The sequence below is a fragment of the Protopterus annectens genome, chromosome 17.part0 (genome assembly GCF_019279795.1).
Source record: "Protopterus annectens isolate FY-2018-M chromosome 17.part0, PAN1.0, whole genome shotgun sequence".
Lineage (NCBI taxonomy): Eukaryota > Metazoa > Chordata > Ceratodontiformes > Protopteridae > Protopterus > Protopterus annectens.
In genome coordinates, this window is record NC_056751.1 from 313,188,341 (window position 1) to 313,206,948 (window position 18,608).

The following is an 18,608-nucleotide window of genomic DNA, read 5'->3' on the forward strand; positions in this document are numbered from 1 at the left end:
ATCCTCGGCTCTGACTCGGCCATCTTCTATAGCTCGAGAGCTGTTTACTGGCTCGAGGCTACCCCTTACCCCATGATGCCTAGTGCTAGCTACCTAGATCTCGTTTGCCGCTTCAGCTGCGAGGTGTCGTTTTTTTCTGGCTCAGGCTCGTATAAAGTTTCTTTATAGAACCTTTTTACTAGAAGTAGTCTTTTTCCTAGGGGTTATTGTTAATTTGTAGTCTTATATTTGTTGTGTTAGCTAAATATGTATTTGTAGCTTCCTTCCCTCGCCTTTAGAACTCGTTTAATTTAGAGAGTTCTCCCCCTCCCCCCTCCTTATCCTTTTCCTGTCAGGTTAGCCGTTTAAGTTAGAGGCTTTACTTCTACCTTCTTTATAGGCTAGCCGTTTGAGTTAGAGGCTTTCCTATCAAAAAAAAAAAAAAAAAAACTTTAGCTTTAGTCTGTAGTATTTTGATTGGTTAGCTATTGTTGTATTTTTTGTTACAGGATGCCAAAAGAATCCAAGGTGTCTGGGTTCAAGAAGTGTGACTCATGCTGTCAGAAAATGTCTCTGACAGATGGGCACACTTCTTGCATCTATTGTTTAGGCACTGTGCACCTGCAGGACTCTTGTTCTATCTGCCATGCATTTAGTCCAAGAGTTCTGCAGGAGCGTAGGAATAAGCTTATTCTTAGGGGTCTTTTAAAGCCCCAGGATTCACCGGCCAAGACTCAGCCTGTGAAATCCCCTAAATCTACCAAATTGTCGACTCCACGTTCGGAGCAGTCTTTGGTTCAGACTCTACCTGCTACTTCGGTTCTGGCTGGAACCGATAAGACTGCCTCCCTGTCGGCTCCATCAGAAACCTTGGAGCCTTCGCGGAGCCACAAGAGGCTGAGGTCCCCTTCTCTGGAATCGATACATTCGGCTCCTCAGCCTCCCCTGCTTCAGAGCGAGCGCAGTCACAGATCTTCCCACTCCTCTCGATCCTCTAGGCTGTCGGATCATGATGTGGAGAGAGTGGTCAGTAGGTTGCTAAAGTCGCAGGCACTTGCTAAGATGTTGTCCAGCCCTCCTCAACAGGTGTCGGCTCCGTCCACTTCTGTCGATGTTCCTCCTCTGATTCCATTGAGCTCGGAGCTGGAATTTGTTGGGGTTTGAGTAGTGGAACCGTCGGCTCAGATAACTCTATCTCCTTGGGTTCTGTCGTCGGCTCCGATTCCCTCAATGGTACCGTCTGTCGAGGGATCTGGGCCTGGGGCTCCCTCGTCGGCTCCGAGGGGGCGAGTGGCATCGGACCCTTGTCTGGCTCCGTTCTCCCTCTCGGAGCTTTGGCGCAGGTGAGCTCGACTCCTGCATCGGCCTCTGAGCCGTCTCCCTTGGTGCGGAGAAAGATTTCGATTTCCTCAGAACTGGAGCTTTCTCTGCATCGTGGCAGGGATGCCTTCGATATCATGAGGAGTGTGCTGGCCACTGAGTCAGCTCCACTATCGGCCCCATCGGCTCCGTCCCCTGTAGTGCATGTGCCAACCTCTGCTCCTCCTCCAGACCCCAAGTGTGGGGAACCGGCGCTCCAGGGCACCCCATTGGGTATTTCCTCTTCTTTCGAGGCCTCCCCTGATCATTCAGAGGAGCCCCCTCGTAAGAAGAAGTGCAAGAGGAAGCACATTGACTCCCCTGAGTCTGTCACTTCTGATACAGACTTAGATGATTCGGAAGAGTCCCCGAGATCCCCCTCTGAAGATGTTTCCTTTTCGGACATCCTAGAAATGCTTAAGCAGAGGGGGAACTGGAATCCCCTAGCCCGTACTGAGGATGAGTCTGTATTCCTGGATGCGTTCGGTTCCCGACCTTCCACCTCCTGGGTTTCTCCGCCTTTTGATCCACTTATGTCAGTGGTGGCTCGAAAGGCTTGGTCAGCCCCAGATACAGTGGAACCAACTCCGAGGAGACCTGGCAAGTTCATCACAGCACCCCATGATAAGCAGTTCCTTACCAAAGGTGTTCCTGTTGATGCCATGGTGGTAGCAGCAGCCACCAAAAAAGAGTTAGCGGAAACCTCTTCATCTGTCCATCCTCCTAAAAAGGAGTCTAGGACCATGGACAGATACGGGAAGCGAATGTTTGCTTCAGCGATCTTTTCTATGAGGTCACTGAACTACTTATGCCATTTTACCTGGCTTCAGAGGGATCTTCTTAAAGTGCTCGGAAATACCCTTCAAGATCCATCAGCTGAGGGGGCTCAAGCTAAAGTTGCTTCCCAGCTGGCGACCCTTAATTCTGTAGTCAACTCCTCCATGAGGCTCATTTCCTATGCAGCCGATGGTGCGAGTAGAGCCACAGGTACGGGCGTGGCCCTTAGGAGACATGCATGGATGCGGCTGTAATTTTGCAGAACTCTTTAGAGTGTCATTCACCAACACCCCCTTTGATGGTTCCTTTCTTTTTGGACCACAGGTGAAAGACACTTTGACTAGGTGTGAGCAAGGAGGCAAGACTCTCTCTGCCGTGGGAGTCTGTTTTTCCACTCCTTCCAGACCATACCCCAAGGGTCAGAAGAGTGGTAAAATGTGGTTCCGAAAATCCCAGGGAGCCTCGCCTGACACACGTAGCAATTTTTCCTCCAGGGGCAGAGGGGGAAACAACAACAACAGACGCCGCCCTCATGGCAGAGGGGGTCTGCAGAACCAGGGCAACAGAGAATCCTTCTCTGAGAAGCCCTTTCAGCATCCCTTGAAGGGTTGCCCGGCTGCCCGCCTCTGGAGGCAGTCGGGGGAAGACTTTCACTGTACCCAAAAGCCTGGCAAAATTTAACGCAAGACAAATTAGTATGGTCAATATTATCTGGAGGTTACAAAATTCCCTTCTCTCAACCCCCCTTACCGTCAAGCAAATCCCTTCCAGATGTTCCACCCAGTCTGAGGGAACAAGTAGTCATAGAAGTTTCAAAACTGCTAGAAAAAAACGTCATCCAGGAAGTCCCGGCAGACCAACATGGATCCGGAACTTACTCAAGGTTCTTTTTGGTACCAAAAAAGACAGGGGACTGGAGACCGATTCTGGATCTCAGCAGACTAAACAAGTCTTTTCAAAGAACAAAGTTTCGGATGGTCACACTACAGTCCATTCTACCCTTTCTGGGTCAGGACAATTGGATGTGCTCCATAGATCTTCAGGATGCATACTACCACATCAAAATGGACAGGCGCTCCAGGAGATTCCTTCGCTTCTGGCTGGGAGCCAGTCATTACCAGTTCATAGCTCTGCCCTTTGGTCTCACCACAGCCCCCAGGGTGTTCACCAAATGTATGGCAGTGGTCACGGCTCACCTGAGACATCTAGGATTCCAGGTGTTTCCATATCTAGACGACTGGCTCCTCACTGCTACTACCAGGCATCAACTTCTGCAAGCCGGGGACTACACAATCACAATCTGCTCCCAGCTAGGCATTACAATAAACTTCGAAAAATCTGCCTTGTTGCTCTGTCAATCTATCACCTATATAGGAGCAGACTTAGACACAAGGAGCATGTCCGCAGAAAGGGTGTCTACAATTCGCCAGCAAGTACAAATTCTAATGCAGAGCAAAAGGATCCAAGTCAGATTCGTCCTTCAAACTCTGGGTTCCATGGCAGCGGCAATTCTTCTAATCCCACTGGCCTGCTTTCACATGAGGATCCTTCAGTGGCTTCTGTTCACACAGTGATCTTTCCAACAGCTGCCCATGTCTCACATGATCATGATTACAGAAGCATGCAAAAGGCACCTTTCCTGGTGGATGGTCTCCCCACTAGTGACTCAGGGCAGACCCTTCATTCAGCCCCCTCCGGTTGCCATAGTGACCACAGACACCTCCCTGATAGGGTGGGGGGGGGCATTATCAGGGCAGGACAGTCCAAGGCACTTGGCAGCCTCACGAGTACCATTTGCATATAAACATCCTAGAAATGAGAGCCGTGCTGCTGAAGTTGCAAGCTCTTCAGGACTCTCTCCCTTCTGGGACCATTGCAATTCAAACGGATAACATGTCAGTGGTGTGGTACATAAACAAGCAGGGCAGAACCAGGAACTACCCCCTATGCTGAGAAGCACTCAGACTCTGGCAGTGGGCGATTTCCTCCCAACGATTTCTGATTGCGACGCACATCCTTGGGAGGTCCAATGTCATAGCGGACAGGCTCAGCAGAGGTATTCTTATGCCTCACGAGTGGTCTCTGAATCAGGTAGTTGCAGATCTGATCTTCCGCAAATGAGGACAGCCTTGCTGCGATCTTTTTGCCACCCCCTTCAACAGCAAATGCAGCAACTACTTCTCCCGTCTTCCGCTTCCAGGTCACACTCCCAGAGACACTCTAGTCCACAATTGGCCTCAGGGACTTCTTTATGCCTTCCCTCCATTTCCCCTGATACCGAAACTCATACAGAAAGCAATATCGTTGGGTTGCAAAATGATACTCATTGCCCCCTACTGGCCTCGACAGATATGGTTTCCATTCCTGCACCATTACCTTCTCGATCAGCCCTGGACTCTGGATCCGATTCCAGACCTACTGATTCATCAATCAGGCGGGCTGCATCAATCCCTCCAAACACTGCAGCTCACAGCTTGGTTGCTCCACTTCCAACCTTAGCCAGGCTTCCCAGCATTTCCCCGGCCGTGCGTGAGATTATTGTCTCCTCTCACAAGTCCACAACTAGAAAAACTTATGCTAGCAAATGGAAACGTTTTTCTTGTTGGGCAGAGACTAGGAACGTAGATCCTTTTTCAGCCCCAGTCCACAAAATTTTGGAGTTCCTAGCATAACTTTTTCATTCTGGGTCTGCTTCTGCTACAATCAGGGTTCAATTGGCGGCCATTTCTAACTTTCATGTTGGGTTATCTAATTCAAACATTATGTCTCATAAGCTCTGTCAAGCTTTTTTGAGAGGGACCACTCTCCTTAGACCTCCAGTGAGAGATCCCCCTCCTCCTTGGGACCTTAATTTGGTACTAACCTCCTTAATTATGCCCTCCTTTGAACCTACAGCGTCCTGCTCCATTAAGTTTCTATCTTGGAAAACACTCTTTCTGGTAGCTATTACTTCAGCCAGATGTGTCTCTGAACTTCAGGCACTATGTGTTCGTTCTCCATACTTGGTTTTTCATAAGGACAGGGTTGCTCTAAGGACTAATCCCTCATTCCTTCCGAAAGTCTGCTCAGAAAACAATTTAAACCAATCTATAAACCTTCCTGTGGTTTTCCCTAACCACTCCAACAAGGCAGAATCCAAATTACACCAATTGGACGTTCATAGACAATTGCGTTTTTACTTGCATAGGACTAAGGGTATAAGGAAGTCAGAACAACTATTCCTTTTCTACGCTCTAGGCAAACAAGGTCACCCAGTTTCCAAAGTGACCTTATCCAGGTGGTTGTCTCACATTATCACTTTCATTTATCAATTGAGAAACAGAGTTGCCTATCAAACCGAAAGGTCATTCTACTAGGGCTTTGCACACCTCTGTATCCTTGCAATCTGGGTTGCCCATGGATTCTATCTGTGCAGCTGCTACATGGGCAAATCCTCATACCTTTATTTCTCATTACAAGGTAGATATGGTCTCCAGGAGCAGAGCTGACTTTGGTTCCACTGTTCTGAAGAGTCTGTTCCAATGAGCCGCCCAGGATTGTAGGTGCTAGGGATGCTGTCCCAACCAGCAAGAATGAAGGCGAGATAGACAACTTAACATAAAGAAGTTATGTACCTACCATAACGTTCCATGTTAGTTGTCTTCATCTCACCTTCTTTCTTGTGTCCCCCCTCCATCCCCCTGTCCTATTGGATCGAGAGGAGTTTTGGTTTCATTGGCGGAGTGTTCTCTGGTTTGTTTCCTGTACTGACTTAGAGAGTATGACAGGTATGCCCAACCTGTTTGTTTGGACAGGTTGATTCTCTGGCTATGTCTGGGGTTAGCTATTTCAAATGAGATCTGGGTAGCTAGCGCTAGTCATCATGGGATAAGGGGTAGCCTCGAGCCAGTAAACAGCTCTCGAGCTATAGAAGATGGCCGAGTCGGAGCCGAGGATCAGCTCTGATCCCAACCAGCAAGAAAGAAGGCGAGATGAAGACAACTAACATGAAACGTTACGGTAGGTACATAACTTCTTTTTTCTTTGGGGAGGGGAAACAAAGTGCAACATATAAAAATTGTACTGTATTTCTTTTTTTTTTGTCTGGTTGCTTGAGAGTTCTGGTTGCTTGAGTTCCAGTTAGCTGAGAATTTACTGTAGTACATTCCCTTGCATATGGTACAGATCCTGGCGTAACCATGATGCTGATCTTTGTTGAAGATTTCAGTCCTTTAAGCTTCAAGCTGATAAGGTTTTAATCCCTCCAGTGAGCACTGAATTAAGTCCTTGAAGATCCAGCTTTGCAAGGTTTAATAAATAGTTGACAACAGCCCTTCCCTTTTTTTGATTGCTAATCTAAGTAGGTTGATAATTTGTAAAGTTATTTGTGAACATGAAATACTAATTATTGTCAGAATATAGATGTTAATTTACTTTTGCTGGAAGCCTTGTTTTTATTTGTAGTATTCATAAAGGTAATGGTTACTAGAATGATAATTTCCAATAAGATTCAGACTGGCATTGCATACCATAAATGAACGTATTTTATCTCTGGTAGTATATTAAGTTTTATCTATAAATGTAAGATTTTTTATGTAGTAGAAGTTTACTTTAATTTATAAAACCTGTTGGACCATGCTATGTGTTTGTTACAAATGAAGTAAATTGATCACATTACAAAGTAACAGAATTAGATAAATCTACAGCTGCTTTTCTGGAATTGCACTGTTAAAAATGCAATGTAATAGCAGAATGTGGATCTATATCTTTTAGTGCTAATGTATTTTTTCTTGTGTTTTAGGTTATACTTGGATGAAGACAAGTATGTTTTAATGCAAAAAGGTAAACATAATGATGTGGTAAATGTTCTGACACTTGAACCTTACTGTTTCATCATGCATTTAGCTGCTGTAGTGGATAAATTTGCTGTCTGCACTTTCTTTTATTTTCAGCTGTATTGGTATTTCTTGTAACTTGTCCTTCCTTTCTTAACTTTATTATGGAAGTCACATTTATTGTGTAATATAATTACTTTTAGGAGTAATTATTTTAGGAGGTATGTTACATGTGTTGGCGTGTTATGTTAACATTGATGCTGTTTCATGATTATAAAACTAGACAGCATTTTGATTGACTACCACAGACATTTAACTTCAGACTTACCAGTAATACAACTCACAGGCTATACTTCTTTATAAATATGTGCATATTTTTGCAATGAAAAGTAATTCTAATCTTACAGGGGAGGCACAGTATTTCAGCAGTTAGTGCCGCCTCGGAACACTTTGTTCTCCATTTTATTTGTCACATGGGATATTTTTGCTAGGCACTTTGGATGTACATCCACTTGTCAAAGACATAATTTGTGAACTGGCATTCCTCTTCATTTACCTCTAGATGTAAGCATTTTGTAAAGATTAATCCATAAGACTGTCTTGTAATAGGCTGGCACCCCATTCAGGATTAATTTCTCTGTGTTGTGCTTACTTTGTGCTGGGACACGCTTTGACTCTTCCACATCTCTGAAATTGAGTAAGTGGTAAAAGAACAGTGAATAAGTGAATGAATGAACATGATTCATTTCCTTATTTTATGGGTTATAGGTCATAAGCCCACAGGGCCTTGTTTTCTTTCTTTTTTTCAGGGAGTCTGTATTAACAGGTATCGGACATGATAGTTTAGGTGTTCGAGACAATCTGTTTATGGATCAAGGTTTTATTTTCTGTGCTTACCAACTATCTGACCAGTTGAAAAAGCAGTGTTTACATTACATTAGATAATGTAGTATATATTAGGCTGTACAAAATTCACTGATAGTGAAGTAACTTTTATTTACATAGAGGCATACAAAGGACAACCTCTGATTCAGCATAACTGTGATTTAATGTAGCATTTGGTAACATAAAACACACATAAGGCACTCAATCATTTGTTATATTAGTTTTCCTCATCTTGATTAGTTCACTGGGTTAGACAGTAGCTGTTCTGTGATGAAACAGTTCTTGCAAGCATAATAGGGGAGACCTAGCAATAGTCCACTGAGCTCTTTCAGAAAACTTTTCAAGAACATTTGCTGCATGCTTCCAAGTATATTTTTCTCAATACTTTGGTTTTGAGGGTAAGATTATTGTCCTCTAACTGAGGCTGGCTTTAGTCACTGGGAAACTTAGAAATGATTTGTTTAGGTTCAGATGTATTTGTAATAGGTTTTTGTAGCATGTCCTTGATTTTAGGTCTTTCATCACTCCAGTTCTTCACACAGTCATTTAGTGACCCCTCCCACCCCTGTGGCACCTCCAGCAAGAAAGTACCCCTACGTAGAGGATGCTTGCAGACTAGGGTGACATGTGAATTACACTCATAACCATCAACCTCTTGGCATTAAAAATCATAGCACTGGCCAGAAAGAAGAGCACTTTCTTATTTTTCACAACATAATATATTTATCTATTAGACTCTATGTAATCACTGACACTAATTGCTGAAATACTGTGCCTCAGTTTACTTATTAAATAAGGTATTATATACCCGTAAACAGGTCTGACTTTGTGAGGAAAATCACTAACTCTAGAAAGAGCAACGCTAAATCTGAGGGCCTAAGTCATAGTATTAGAGACCTATGGTTGCAGTACATTAGAAGGAAAGTTGAGGAGCCAGGCCTTTTTCACATTGCTGACTCAGACGCAACTGTTTCTTTACCGTAGCTCCTCCCCATCTGCATGCTCAGATTGTACCATGAGGGGAAAGAGTTAGTCAGTTCTTTAAGGACCTGCCCCTATTTATACAGCGATGTCACCCTCAGTAGCATGAGACCCCCCCCCCCATAAGAGAGCATAGTATAATGGCTCCTAGTCCCCACTGAGAGACCTAACCTACTTGCACCCTGAGCATGCAGCCCTGGAGAGAAGCAAGCAGAGAGAACCTCTACATTCCTTTCACCTCCGGTGTCAGCTCCTCCAGCACCCAGGCCATTAATCAAGTCTAGTTCATTTGGGTTATAGTTAGGGCTTCATCACTTTTTATAGTTGAGCTAATAGACATCTTTCAAAAAATTATTTCTGCACAATCTGATAATGCAAAGTAAGGCACTTTTGTACATGAAACAAGAAGTATTTTAGAATAAATAAAGTGTAACCTTATCTCTAAGTTCAAAACAAAATAATAATAAAAAAAAAAAAAAAAAAAAAAAAACAGATCCTCACATAAAAAAGATATATTTTTAACTTCTGCAGTTGAGTTCAATTAACTGTTAGTTGACCTTTGATTCTAACAGTTCCCTGATGATCTAGCTCTGTGGTGTAGAGGGACAGGGCCCTGAATGTTACCTAAGTGAAGAGGGTTTAGTTAACACTCTGGCACCAAAAGAGCCGGATGGGCTGAGAAAGGAATAGAAGGGTGGAGCCTTTTCACTCCCAAAGGGGATAGGTTGTAGGGAGCATATGCCTTTGCACATTTTCAGTGCTTGAAGTACTTGGAGTGGTTGGGGGCTTGCATTGAGGTGCAGCTTACTTGGCTGGGGTTGCATTTACATTAAATTGCATGTAAAAGCATGGACATTGGTGTCAGTGCCTATTGCATGCCAACCCCTTGGGCTTGTTTTGGATATGCACAGTGGGAGTTTAAGGCATAACCACTAAAAACAAATTCCTCTGCACAAGTGATAATCCAACTTCTAGTTTACCTGATCATCACTCACAAGGAATTATTGAGCCATGTGGCTCTCGGGAGGGGGGGGGTACAAACGAATCAGTGGAACAGCTCAGAGGAAAAGTTAGTGGCCAGTGAAGGACAGAGAAAAAAATGATTCCTCTGATAGAAAATGACCTACTGGGGGAATGGATAATAAGTAACAGGCAGTTCAGGCAAACATCATATATAAATTAAAACTTAGCATATAAAAGTCGAATAAGTAGATTGATGAATAAACATATTGATAAATAGATAAAATGGAGTCCTGAAGCATACTGCATATGTAAATAAATAAATAAATGTGAGTATAGAAATACTGTCATATAGTAAACACTTTTGAATACTTTCAGATGCAGTAATTTCATTGCTGTAATGACAAGTAAGTAAGAAAATTACAGTAAATATTCCATGTGTGTTGTAATCCATTATTAATGCCAAGTGACTGTGAAATGAGAAATCTGAAAAACAAATCAAGCTTACTTTTAGGTCAGTAAACGAGAGACATTAACATAAACATGAATTGTTTGCTCTTTATGTATAACAGAATATCTTAATTGTTCGTTATTGTAATTTTGTATGTGATGGAAATGCACTGTAACTGGGCTAAATGGAATATATTTCTGTTGCCCCTTAAGTAATACTGTTTCATGGCACTGCAATTCTGGACTTTCTGACATTTTGGGGACATAGGAATGACTTTTCTATAGTGGCTGCTTGGGCTGCTAGACGAAGCAGTGAGCAATGTTTTCAGTTGCCTCAGGCTGCATGAAGTAACTGTTGTCTGAATCAGCCTTTGTCAAAAGTGAAAGAATTTGAGTGACTTGCAGACATAACTTTGAGCAAGATAGAAAAGCTTGTGCATGTGTTTTAATGAAATTTTTTAGCATTTTAGCAGTACTGTGCGTGCCAGTGCCAGCTAGTATGTTGGGCGATACATATTTTTTTATCAGTGTATGTGTAGGATTGTTGCAGTGGTTTATACTAAATTGTTCAGATGACAGCAACCTGAATTACATTACTGTGGCCATTATTTATATATTATTCATTCATTTGATTGCGGTCAGATATCTGAGGTGTACACAGGCATACATAGGCTACCATAGATACTTAAGTCTGTGAACTTCACTCACCTAACCACCGACAACTGGGGCAATTCAGGATAAATACTGCTTGGCTTGTAAGGGCTTTAGGGCCTTTAGCCTGGTAACCTTCTGTGACCCTATGAACAAGTGGCTGTAATTTGTAGGTGTGTGTGTGTGTGTGTGTGTGTGTGTGTGTGTGTGTGTGTGTGTGTGTGTGTGTGTGTGTGTGTGTGTGTGTGTGTGCTTGCCCATGTGTTTTGGTCTTTGAAATCAATTACTGTGGCCAATTGTTATGTCTTTATTTTATTAAGTCAGATATCTGAGGCTTTAATTGATAGGTATTAGGGCTGTCTGTGGATGAAACTTTGTGTGATTGATCCTACTATTGTTTGCTGAAGTTAAGCATTCATTATTCTGAACTTGCAAGACTATTATATGTTTTTGTGAAGCAAGTCGGAAAACTTAGACTGTGGCTACAGTTTTTGTAAAACAGAGGTGAAACGTGTTACTGTTGCCATTAGTCTTAGCGCAGTTAGACATCTGAGTTGTATACAGTCACAATAGTAACTAGAATTGCTGGATATGAGGGGTGTATGTGAATGGCAAAAGATGTGTTTTTAGCTACTACATTTGAATAGTGGTCTAGCTCTGTGGCATAGAGGAGCAGAACCTTAACTGTCACATAGGTGACTGGGGTGGAAGATGCTTCTTCATCTGCTCAAGTTAAACATTCATTTATCCAGATTTCTAAGGCTGCATATTTGTATAAAGTGTTTGAAATAGTTTACTCTGGTTACTGGTGGCGTGAAACAAAGTTGAAATACATTAATGTGGCCATTATTAACTTTCATCATAGTCAGTTTGTGTGAGATGTATGTAGTCAAGACAGTGGCTATAATTGGTGGATATGGGAGTGCTCATTATGTATGAACATGACTGCTTCTGTTATTATGGCTAAGTTACATTGCCATAACCCTGAAATTATAGAATGTGTATATTTATATGAAGCAAGTTAGAATACTTCACTATGGATATTTTAAGCACAGTCAGATGTCTGAGGTGTGCACAATCAGTAAAATGCATGTAATTAATGGGTACAGGGGCTGTCTGTGGATAGAAATGACTATCAATTGGGAGTACTGCTGTGTATCTAAAAGTAACAGGTTGACCATATTTGTTTCACTTTCCATCAATATTGTACACAATAAGTAGCTATCTTTGGCAGTCTGGGCAACGTGTGTGTGATAACTGATCATTGGCAGAGTGGTGCAGTGAATAGCATCATTATTTCACAACACTTGGTTGTCTGGTTGAGTTGTAAAATGTAATTCTTTCTATTAAAAGCCTATGTGTACTTTCTGTTTTTGTGTGGGTTTTATCAAGGTGCTCTAGATTCCTCCAGCACACCAAAGACATTCCATTGGTAAACTTGCATTTCTCCAATTTGCGAGTTGGTATAAATGCAATATGAGAGTGTGCTTTTGTGTGTGTTTTTTATGAAAGACTTCATTTGTCTGGTGTCAGTTTGTATGTGTGTGTGTGTGTGTGTGTGTGTGTGTGTGTGTGTGTGTGTGAGTGTGTAAAAATAATGAAATAATGTCACCATCTTTTTTGGGGGATGTGCACAGCACTGGGGCCATATAGATAATTCTTCTGGCTAGCAATACAAAAAAGAACAGTTAATTAGTAGCTATTTTTTTCAAAAACAAGGCATAAAATGAGTCACTGAACATCTAGATCCACAGAACTACTGGGGACATGGTAGCCCCCAAACTCTTGGCTATATAAGAGGATGTTTAATACAGGCTTAATAGCTAGACCCCATGCTCAAACTCTCCTCTGGGCTCTATCTACTATAAAGCCAGCTTTGCTTAGAGATATGCACAGAAGGTTGGTTTAGTTTGTATAGGGGCAGGGGACAGTGCTGTCACTATTTCAGCTTTTCTCACAGACCAGTATCAAAAGTGCATACAGAAAGTCCCAGTAGCTTGCCTAGAGGCAATTTACCATCTAAGTCCACAAATTGGAATACATTAGTGTGGTCAGTATTTAGGTTCATAGATAGGTACTAGGCTATTGGCCCTAGGGCCTATACAAGCCTAGCCAAAAATGTACCCTGGTTTTCGCCACCCAAGAAAATTATTTTCCTGTGCCCCTGTCAAGCAGAACCACAGAAGTGATCTCCGGGGTGAATTTCCTATTACCCATCCAATCATCAAGATTTTTCTTGAAGAGTGCTAATGAGGAGCTCTGCTTGACATAGATAGGTAGTCTGTTCCAGAGTATGGGAAGTCTCTGGGACAGGAATCTGTCCCTCCAGCATGTTCTGTTTATTGTGGTGACAAGGTTTAGGTCCCTAGAGTGTGTAGCTTGGAGGGATTGGGATTTCTTTAAGTGGAGCATGTCCAACAGCTCTGTGTTTGACATAGCTTTGTATGTTAGGCAGAGATTGCCTCTGAGTAGGCGATATGCGACGGAGTAAAGCTGGAGTTTTTTGAGACGGTCTGCGTAAGGCATCTGTTTGAGGCCAGTAATCCTCTTTGTGAGGTATTTTTGCAGCCTTTCCAGTTGTTGTAGATGTCTTGTGAGGTACATACCAAAAGGGGTGTTGTAATCTATAATGGGTCTAATTAGTGATGAGTAGAGGGAAACAATGACCTATTTTTTTCTGGATGAGAAACCTTTTGTGATGAGGTGTGCCACGTAGAAGGATTTCCTGACCACTGTGGTGATGTGATTATCAAAGGAGAGACTACTGTCCACCTGTGTCCCAAGGTCTCTTATCACACTTTCAGTGTTAAGTAGACTACCGCCTATGTGGTAGTTCATGAGTGCTGAGTTTTTACCAAAGGGGATGACAATGCACTTTTTGGCATTGAACTTGAGCCCATGTCTTTGACACCAGGCATCTGTCTCAGTGAGGCCCTTTTGTAGTATGTCCACATTGTTAGGAGTTTCGATTATGGCTCCTAGTTTGCAGTCATCTGCGAATTTAGTTAGCCAAATACCTTCTGTGTTAGCCTGTACTTCAGAGAAGTAGATACCAAACAGGAGAGGACCCAGGACTGAACCCTGTGGTACTCCACTTGTCACTGGTCTGAAGTCTGATTTGGAGTCTGCTACTTTCACAGTGTGGGTTCTGTCAGTAAGCCAGTTGGCAAACCATCTTGTGACATAGGGATTTATACCTAGTTTAGTGAGTTTATTTATAATTCCAGAGTGGGGGATGGAGTCAAACGCCTTGGCGAGATCTAGATAGGCTGTATGAACCACCTTTCCCTCATCTATGGCTTTGGTGACTACTTCAAAGAAGTCTATCAGGTTTAGGAGACATGATCTGCCTTTTACAAACCCAAACTGTGTGGGGTCCAGAGTTTGGAGATCTCCAATGTCTTTGTTTATGAGTTCCATGATGATACGTTCCATGGCCTTGCAGACAAGGCTCGTCAGGCTAATGGGGCAGTAGTTCCCGGGGTCTGTTGTGCCCCCCCCCCCTTTGTGGAGTGGGATAACTGTCATGGTGCGCCATTCAATGGGCACAAAGCCTGAGATGAGGCTATGATTGAACGTGGTACTTAGGTGGGGTGCCAGTTCATTCTGTAGTTCATGTAGAAGGCAGCCTGGGATGTTGTTAGGTCCCATGGATGCTGTGTTCTTGACTTTGGAGAGTGAGGTTTTTACCTGTGCAGTCGTGATTACAGGAACTTTGCATTTTTCCGTTATAAAGATGGGCCCTTTAGGGGGTGAGAGGGGGGTAAAGTTAGCACTGAACCTATCTGCCAGGATGTTGGCAATATCAGTTGGTTCTGTATATTTAGTGTCATTGTGCTGTAACTCAGAGCAGATCTGAGTATTGCCATTGAGATTATTGATATAGCTATAGAATGCTTTGTGGTTGTCTTTAGAATCAGTGGCAATTTTGTTTTCATAACTAGCTTTGGAGGATTTTATGAGGGATCTCAGCTTCTTACTGAGGCTGACCAGGGAGTTCCTCCAATCGTGGGATTTTACTCTTTTTTGCAACAGTTTCTTTCTTCTGTTGTCGAGTTTGTTTATGGCAGACCACCACCAGATTGGCTTCCTTTTTTGGAGGATAGCATCTTGGTTCTGTTAGGGATAGCATGATCCATGCACTCGTGTAAGTGCTTAGAAAGTGCATTTGTGTAGGATTCAGCAGTCGTACCTCTATTGTCCATCTGCATGGGTGTCGTGAAGTTTGCCACTTCTGCCTTAAGAAGCGTGAAGTTGGCTTTGGAGAAATCTTTTATGGTTGTTTTCCTAATCGGGGGTGGGAGTGGGATGTGGATGTCTAGGGTGATTAGCTTGTGGTCGGATCTGACCAACGAGGAGCTGACCTCTGGTGTGGAACACCAGTCACCCATGTTGGTGATGACCAGGTCTAGGATAATGCTGCCCCTGGTGGGGGTGTGGATAAGTTGATCCAAGGCGTTGGAACTGATGATTTCCAGAAAATGTCGAGCAAAAGAGTTGGTACATGAGTAGTTTTCCCATTTAATGGTAGGGTAGTTGAAATCACCCATTATTAGAGTGTTGGGTTGTACCTTAATATTTTTCAGTGTATCAAGAAAAGAGGAGTGGGAATCCTGGGGCATGGTGGGGGGTCTGTAGCAAGCTACAATCTGAATTGCGTTTTTTCCCAAAGTTAGTTGAACTTGGATAATCTCGGATGCATTATGCTGAGCAACTAGCTTGGAGGTGTGGATATCCTTAACGAATATGGACACGCCTCCACCTTTAGTGTTTCGGTCCGGGTTTGGTGGCCGAAAGGTGTGGTATGAATTATTGCGTGGTAACGCAGGGGTGCCCTCTGGAGCTTTGAACCAGGTCTCTGTCACTGCACAGATGTCAGTGTTCTTCATTTTAAGGAGTGCCTCGAATGAGTGCATTTTGAGGTTTAGACTTCTAGCATTGAGTAGCATTACCCTCAGATTTTGCTTGCTTGTATGTGTTACGGTGGTGAATTTGTCATTTGAACCTTGCCTAAAAAAGGCACTATAGGGGTGGCAAGAGCCATTGCCAGTATCCGGAATCCTAAGGGCGGCAGGTGCAGGCCATCTCTGGCAAAGCAGCGTGGTCTGTCTATCATGTCATCCCAGGCAGACAGATACTGGATTCCCTTAGAATGACACCAGAAGCTTAGCCAATTGTTAAAGTCGATCATTTTGTCCTTGTACTGTGGTGACATTCTGGGTGATGGCAGGATGCTACTCGGGGCTAGGGTCATACCTGCCTGGGCTACAAGATCGGAGAGCTCCTCCATGTCTCTCTTCATGTAGTCCAGGGAGGTACATCTCAGGTCATTCACACCAACATGGACAATGACAGAGTCATATTTGTACTTGCGGAGTGACCTGAGTGCGTGTGTTATGTGGCAGATCCTGGCACCTGACAGGCAGCTGACAGTAACTTTTTCCTTGTTTAGCCTGGTGAGTGGAACATCAGTGTGCCTGACTATAGAGTCATCTATGACTAGAGTGCTGGGTACGTTATGCCTTATGGGCTGTAGTTGAGTGGCACACTGAGTATGTGGGCTATGTGTCATTTGGGTTGTGTTGGGGGGTGGAGGTTGCTTGCATTTCTGCTTTGGAGGTCTCTTTTGTTTGGGCAAATTTGTACTGAGAGCCTCCGCGAATGTAGGTGTGTGTGTTGTGCTTCTGTGTGTGTGTTTTGGTGGTGTAGGTTTTGAGGGACAATGTGATGAGTGTAGTGTGGTGCAGGTGTTTACCTTCTCCTCTTGACTGTCTAGGACAGTCTTTGGTGAAGAGAGCTTTGCTTCCAGTTTGGCTATATAAGTGCATCTTTCACAGGTCGTAATGTTGGGTGGTAGGAGGAGAGGGCTGTCTGTGTACATGAGGCAATTGCTGCATTGTCCCAAGATGCCCAGATTCATCAGGTAGATAGGAGAAAACACCGGGAGCTGACCTTTAGACATGCCTGAATAGGTGCTTATTTATTAAGTACTAAAAACTGTTTTCCTCTAGACAAGTGAGGAAAGTTGAGTGCTGTAGTAATTTGTAACTTATTTAGTGCTTACAATGAGGTCTGAACAAGTGCTGAGCTCAAAGAAACAGATGAGTGCTAAAACTAAAAAGCTGGCTAGTTGCAACGGAAATTTTGAAGAACAGACTTTATGGCGCCAGGAATAGTTTAACCCCAGTTAAGTGGGGGGGGGGGGGCTTAGGAGCTCACAAACAGTCCTGGACACAGCAAATCCGTATCTGGACAAGACCTGCCACAGGAAAGGGGGGAAGCAAGCTTAGAATTTTTTTTTCCAGTAAAGTGGAAATGGAGAAAGCTGGAACAGAAGTTAATTCAACGTTAAGAATCTGAGTGGGTTGGCCTTCACAAATGTTCTCTATTAGATTGAGTGAACTAATGACACTAGACTGTGAGGAGTGTCACAGATCAAATATACAGTATGGGCGGGCAACTGCAAAGCCACCAAGTACACACAACACTAGGGAGTGTGGGTGGGAAAATTTACAGTTCCTAGCTGTAGCCACTAAATGAAAGTTTTAAACAGATCAAGGAGCAGACTCGAGAATCATTTTAACTGTAAATAGACAATTATTAAAAATGCACAGAAAAGCTCGGATAGAGCACTCACAAACAGAAAACACAACTCTCAGTATGAAAAAGCAGTTTCCAGTTAAGTAATGTTAAAACAGTATAAAACAGTACATAAATGCAGTGAAACAATAAAAAAAAGCTTTATAACAGTGCAAAATGTAGTAGATCAACTGTATAGCACAATTATAAGCGTTTCAGAAGTGCAGTTCAGAGAAATAAGTGTAAGAAATAACTTATCCTGCTCTTGGACTCTTAAAAGGAATTTCCACTTATGCAATGCAATCCAGAGCCTAAGCAATACAAGCAGAACCTTTATAAGACACAGGGTTTATATAGCCGTAAGAATAGAAGAGTTGGAAGATCAGATTACTACTCAGCCCCTGCTATTACCCAATCACTCGTACTACAGAAGGTCAGGAGGCCTTGTTACTCTCAATAATAATGAAGACAATCAACAGAAAATGGCTGCCAGAAACACAGGAAACTCAAACAAAACTACCAGCCTAGAGAACAGGCCTCTATCAAGATTATGCCACCTGAGCAGAACACAGAAACCTCACTTTAAAAGCATAGGAAGAACACCCACAAAGAGAAAATACAAGTCTCAGTATAAAAAAGCAGTTTACAATTTAGTAATTAAATAAAAAATGCAATTATAGTAATGCACACTATTACAGTTCCTAGCTGTAGCCACTAAATGAAAGTTTTAAAGAGATCAAGGAGCAGACTCGAGAATGCTTTTAACTGTAAACAGACAATTGTCAAAAATGCACAGAAAAGCCTGAATAGAGCACTCACAAACAGAAAATGCAACTCTCAGTATGAAAAAGCAGTTTACAGTTAAGTAATGTTAAAACAGTATAAAACAGTACATAAATGCAGTGAAACAATAAAAAAGCTTTATAACAGTTTTTACTTTTCTTTTTTTTTTTTTAGTTTTTTTACTTTCCTTACAGTAAAACATCAGACGTGTATATTGATGGCTAACTTTTGTAGGTAGGGGTAAGGAGGCATGCTTGCTGAATATGTACACTTTACAGTAACAGTTTGAAACGTGTTGCTGTTGCTGTTTGTTCTTTCACTTTTGTCCCTGTCTGACATCAGAGGGATACATAGAAGGTGACAGTTTTTTGGGGCTAGGGATGAGAAGGC

The 18,608-nt window shown here is 42.9% G+C and overlaps 1 protein-coding gene across 1 annotated transcript in view; it reads left to right on the forward strand.

Moving 5' to 3' along the window:
* Window positions 1-18,608, forward strand: part of LOC122791433 (bromodomain-containing protein DDB_G0280777-like) — a 1,939,725-nt gene that overhangs the window by 1,019,346 nt on the left and 901,771 nt on the right. Inside the window, exon 7 of the mRNA XM_044059175.1 lies at window positions 6,896-6,936. Coding sequence (XP_043915110.1) covers window positions 6,896-6,936 — 41 coding nt within the window. The remainder of the gene's footprint in view (window positions 1-6,895; window positions 6,937-18,608) is intronic.